At 40.9% G+C, this 5,928-nt stretch overlaps 1 protein-coding gene across 5 annotated transcripts in view; it reads left to right on the top strand.

Annotated features, from left to right (window-relative positions):
• Nek11 (NIMA related kinase 11) overlaps nt 1–5,928 on the top strand; it is a 238,726-nt gene that overhangs the window by 66,085 nt on the left and 166,713 nt on the right. For all 5 annotated transcript variants that reach the window (XR_004111384.1, XM_031343621.1, XM_031343620.1 and 2 more), the window contains one exon: nt 3,058–3,176. Coding sequence is in view for 4 of the 5 variants with exons in the window: in XM_031343621.1 (XP_031199481.1) it covers nt 3,058–3,176 (119 nt within the window). In the remaining variant the exon portion in view is untranslated. The remainder of the gene's footprint in view (nt 1–3,057; nt 3,177–5,928) is intronic.

The following is a 5,928-nucleotide window of genomic DNA, read 5'->3' as shown; positions in this document are numbered from 1 at the left end:
GACAGTGGCAGGGGATGGCAGTGGCAGAGGACGGCAGTGGCAGGGGACGGCAGTGGCAGGGGACGGCAGTGGCAGGGGATAACTTTCCTTGTTCCCTACATTTGTCATAAGCTTTAAAAAATCATTATTAAATAACTCCTAGTCAACCATGCTTTTCCCAAGGACCTTCTGCCTTTGGAATATTTAAACTTCTGGGTGGAACGTTTCCATGACGGAGTAGGTTTTAAGCCTGTGGCCTATTCATGATGCTCCCTAGTACTGCTTCTCAAACTGTTGTCATGGTACAGCTCCAGAGGTACCTGGGAGCATGCTAAACACATATTCTCAGACTGGGGTGATGAACTGGTGGCTAAAATACTGGGCATGTCAGTATGAGGACCTGCTTCTTGAACACCACGTAAATGCTAGGTGGCTGCTGCGGCCTCCCTGGCATTCCAGTGCTCAGTAATCAGATCTCTGGGCCAGGCTTGTGGGCTGACCAGTGTGAGCTTTGAGCTAAGTTGCCCTCAGTGAACAAAATGGCAAGCAGTAAAGGAAGGCTCCTGATGTCAACCACATGGACACATAATTGTGTGCACATATCCCCAACACATATGCACATACATATGAATACATACACATGCACAAAAGTGAAAATAAAGCACATATTCTTTGGTCTTTTCCTGACATGCAAAAATCTAATTGTTCATTTTAAGAAAGTCACTTCAGTGATTTTTTGTTACTTGCTCAACTTGGAAGTGTATTAGGCAAATATTTCTTTTTTAAAAATTTTGCAATATTTTTGTTGATTGTTTGAGAATGTCAAACACGCTTACTCCCTCGTCCTTCCAGGACCACCCCCTCCCCACTGCTGGGGCCCACTCCCATATCCTCACTGGAACATAGTAAAACTCTTGGTGTTCAGCCCCTTAAAGAAAACCAAGTCTTTCCCCGTGTGTAATCCCCTCTAGAAAGGGCAAGGATAGGTTTCTTTATTGAAGATGTGGCAGGTCTGAAGGAGCAGTATTATGAGATATCAACTCTATGAGTTAATAAGGGACAGTCTTTTCATTTTAAATTGGAGAAATAGGGTGGGCTGATACTCCATGCTCCTTGTAGCCTGGAAGGGGTTGGTCCTTTTGTCTGTCCATCCTTTGAACACTTCTACTTTACTATGTTTGGGCTTCTGAGAAGATTCTCTTTGGTGTTTCAAAGTAGTTGTAAGCACTTTAGTTGACAGCCTTGAAAATGGATTAACTTTTAAAAAATCAGATCCTTTGGGGTTTAAGCTTGTCCCTGGCAATCAAAGGTGGTGTTTGGAACACTGTAGATGAGCGTTTTTCAGTTCTTCAAGGCCTCAGTGTTTCAAAGTCTGTCTAATGTTGGCTAATTGGGATATGATGTGAAGGGACACCATTAATCTACCAAGGGATAGTATGGGCTGTAGATTTTTGATGCTCACATCAAGGATTTTTATGTAACTCTTGAGAGGTGACATTAGTGAAGGGAATGGACTAAGGAAGGACAACATTAGTATTGGCTCAACTTCAAGCCCACTGCCTTTATTGGTCTGTCTTAGTGAGAAAAATCATCATTAAATATTTCTCAAAGACAAAGTTGAGAAAACCAAAAACTTAGCATATATGATAAGACCATGTGACATTCTAAGAACATATGATATTCTATGAAACACATTGGATGTTGCTGAGATGATAAGTTGTGAGAAAGAAAGAAATGCTCTCCACACTGCTGAGTTAAGACCAGGCCGCCACAGACATTTCTTCCTTTCTTTGTGAGACCAAAGCACGATGTTTGTCACGATCTGTGGATGCCTTGCCCACCTCAGCCACACATCCTCAGGACATCATCCCCAGAGTGCTTATTAAAGAACATGGTCACTGTGAAACACCAGGACTTTCCTCCTCAGAGAGAAATTTAAAAATGAGATCTTGTGACTAAGATCTTGGATTTAGTTTTGGTGTCTTATCTTCATGCTGACTGAATAGTCTCCTGTTTAATAATTCTATAGGAAGAATTGATGGCATTTCTTCTTAAGGTTCTATCCAGAGAACAAAGGGAGCCTTGTGTAGCTCTGGAGACTTCACTGTCAGGCCCTTTGGATGGGAATATAAAACTGATAACAGAGACAATGTAGTAGATTGGTTCTGTTTTATCTGAATGGGCTTCTTACATCCTTAAGATGTCACAATGATAGACTAGCAAAACACTGTGTACAACTTACAGAAGTACTAGGACAACACAGTTCTCACACCATGGCAGAACCCTGGGACATGCCAGGTTTAGAAAGTGAGCATTGGATTGGCACCCTTGGAGAAGGACAAGGGAACTAACTGCTTTCTCTTTCTTGTTCTCACCAAGAGTCAAATACTAATTCACTGTATTTTTTTAATTCCAAGAATCTTTGATCTCCTAGGCCTAGAAAATCCAACAAGGAAGGAAGTTTCATCAAGGCTGCATGTGAATGCTTGATATGCTTTTGACTTGTTATTTCTTAATTTGGAAAGACAAAATGCTAAGCAAATATTTGCACATTGCCCTGAAAGAAAATTAAAACCTGCATTAGGAGCAGTTAGTCCATTGACCACATGTTGTTTTGATCACAAGTTATCTCTCCTGGTTGCCTCGTTGCCTGGAAATACCTTTGCTCTGCATTGAGGAGGACACTGCCATAGTCCGTGTATGGCTTTCATTTCATCTTAGCTCCCGTGGGCATGGCTCCATTGATCCCATTCTTCACCTTCTGCAAAGAGCAGTTGTTTTTCTTGCTCTTTTTTTTTGCTGAGAACACATATTAAACAATCCCCAGTCCTTCAGTGTGTTAATGTAAAAAGGTGAGGTGTAAGGGTTCTCTCAGAGAATTTGACACTAAGCGTTTTGTTCTCTATGGTACTTAAAGTTTATTAAGAGATACCATCTTCAGAGTCACATCAGACCCTGCCAGGCAAATCGAGACATTCATGGTTGTCAGCTTCTGGCCTTAGTTTTAATTGCTGTTGAGAGAACTTGGTGTTAGCATTTTACATGTAAAAGTTATAAAAGATTGTTATTTTGTTTCAGGGCCGAGATCTTGACTATAAAATTCAGGAATATAAAGAAGCTGGAAAAATCTTTCCTGAAAATCAGACAGTAGAATGGTTTACCCAGTTGTTGCTTGGAGTTGATTACATGCATGAGAGGTACGTAGATTTGCTTCTGGGTATATATTTTTAACTCTAATGTCTGAACTTGAAAGGTAAATTGATTGATTTGGAAGCATGCATGTCCCGATGATGAATAGCCACAGTCAAACATCTGCAATATTTTATAATAAGATTTTTTTTTTCTTGAGGAAACTATAGAATAATTATTCACCCCAGTGTACTTATTTATATAAGTTGTGTGTGTATGTGTGTGTGTGTGTGTGTGTGTGTGTGTGTGTGTGAGTGTGGTTGTGTGCACACAGCAGTTTGGGTGTGGAGGACAGCCAGCCAGCGGTGTTGGCCTTTGCCTTTTACCTTGCCCGAGCCTGGGCATCTCATTGTCCTCTGCCCAACATGTCTCCCATCTCACGTCTCATCCAGCCAGAGGACCACTCAGCATACAACAGGAGTTTCCACGTTCACCTTTTCAGCTGTTTTCATGGGACTTGGACTTTGAGCACAGTCCGCATGTTTGCCCAGTCGTTACCACTCACTGAGCCATGTCTGCAGCTCCCCACCTTTTTTTTGTTTTTTAGCTCTAGAAACCAACTTGATCTTCAGTGTAGCAGAAACTGTATTAAACTTGGTGCTCTATGTAGCTATCTCTTGTGAACTAAAGCTGATACTTAGATATCTTCACCAGGCCATTAAAGATGAATATTTATATCAAAACTCAGTTTTGATATAAATGTTAGCTAACAGTCCAAGTGTACCCTCTGAGCTTCAGGTGTCTGTCATTTTTGTTTACTGAATTTGCCTCAACAATACCATTTAAAATATTGCAAATGCTTTCTTTAACAATACATTTAAAACATCTTTTCAGATGTTAAGGAGTTAAATATCTTTAGGTCCATCAAATGATACAAAAGCATTTGAAGCGATAGACTCTCAAAGGGGGTGGCCAAGGCACTCTCTCTGCAGGAGTGAGCAGGACACCTGGGGACCACGTCTTCAGTGAAAATGATATTCCTAGGGCACGCCAAGGCCTGGCAGTCAGGGGGATGTCACTGCTTAAGTGTGTCATCTGTGGTTTCTGATAGCATAAAGAGTAATCAGATTCCTCACACTTGGCCATGTATCTCCTGAAACACATGCTGGATGACATAGACAGTGACTAATTCAGTATGACTCCCAACAGCCTCTGTAGTGATGTCCTAAGATGATGAAATATCACATAATCTATAATAAACAGCCCGGAGCTGCTGACCGCCGGCTCGTGCGCATGCACACTCCTGCTGCCGTTACCTCTTCCCGTCCCCTCCTCTCTTCCTTACCCCTTCTGCCTGTCTTTCCTTTCCCACTGCTCCTTAGCAGATTGTTGGCTTATTGCATAAAGGACATAATTATCTGGTTGACTTAAGATCCCAAATTTACTCTTTTTATTCTTATTTTTCAATTTTATTATTTTAGTTTGTATTCTACAGGGTTACATAAGGCTATTCCCATGCTAGTATAACATACACTCTGACCACATTCCCCCAATATTTTTGATGTGCTTAAGATTACTTAGTGATAGTTAAAAATAAATGAGTTTGAAGACAACCCCCAAAGGGAGTAGCACCATTTTCAGTCTCTCAGTATCTATAGTCATTCAACTAGCCTTCACATGTGGATGCTACTGAATCTGTGGATCTGAAATTCTAGTCTTTGTGATTCAGATGAAAAATGATGGTGCCGCTTAATCATTATATTGTAGCCAATAATTATAAGCTTCTTAGGTACAGAGCAATGCCAAGCTTATGTTTTAATTCACTTTATTCATCTAATAGCAATAAAGTAAAAATAAGCCCTAAGCTTAGAAAACCATTTGTTTAGTGTAAGTGGTAAAAACTCAGTGCCATGACTGCAGGGCAGGAGGCTGTCCAGAATCACAGTCTCCGCTGCATGAGAGGTCACGACACTGGGCAAACTGCTCGGCATCTCTGAGCCCTTTTTCCACATCGGTAAAACAGCCACAAGGATGGGACTGTCACTGCTTGCTTTATAGGATGGTAGGAATTCACACTGCCATCTTATGCGATTAAGCAGCTTCTAGAATATTGTTGTTTGTGCTCATAATTAAATACAGACATAAGGCACTGCTGGCAGATGGCTTTAACCTACAGTCACACATGGATGTGTGGTTGACAAGTATCCAGAGCATTTGTCACATTATTTGTGGGGTGGCTATGCAGAGAGATGATTTGGGGAAATGTGTGATGGAATTTTCTAGACTAAACATGCAAATAGTTATATTCCTTGGGGGTGGGCAGAGATCAGTGATGACCATGAGGATAGATTCAGTATGCTGTTGCAGACCTGCACTCATGTTCTCTCTGGCACTAATACAATGATCAAGTTATGCAATCATATCAATGGGGCAGAAGGGTAGAAAAACCATAGTGTCTATATACACAATGGGGCTTATTTAGACACAGTGGAGAACCATGTGCCATTTGCAGGAAACTGGAAGGAATCAGAGATAATCAAATCAAGTGAAACAACAAAATAGATAAAATACCATTTATTTTCTCTCACATGCAGAATCTAGATTTTATAAAAGGGCATGAAAGTGGAGGGAGGCTATTGAGGGTCAGTGGGGAAGGGAAAGGGGAGAAAAGGGATAAGAATGACAAATTAAACCAGATGCAGGTGTGAAATTGTCACAATGGAATGCATTCTTTTGTAAAAATGATATGGACTAACAAAATCAAAAAAGGAGAAATGAGGGCTGATCACTAACAGGTATACAAATACAGCCACAGCAACA

This window comes from Mastomys coucha, unplaced genomic scaffold, assembly GCF_008632895.1.
Source record: "Mastomys coucha isolate ucsf_1 unplaced genomic scaffold, UCSF_Mcou_1 pScaffold23, whole genome shotgun sequence".
NCBI classification, from domain to species: Eukaryota; Metazoa; Chordata; class Mammalia; order Rodentia; family Muridae; genus Mastomys; species Mastomys coucha.
This window is presented reverse-complemented; position numbering and strand designations above follow the sequence as displayed.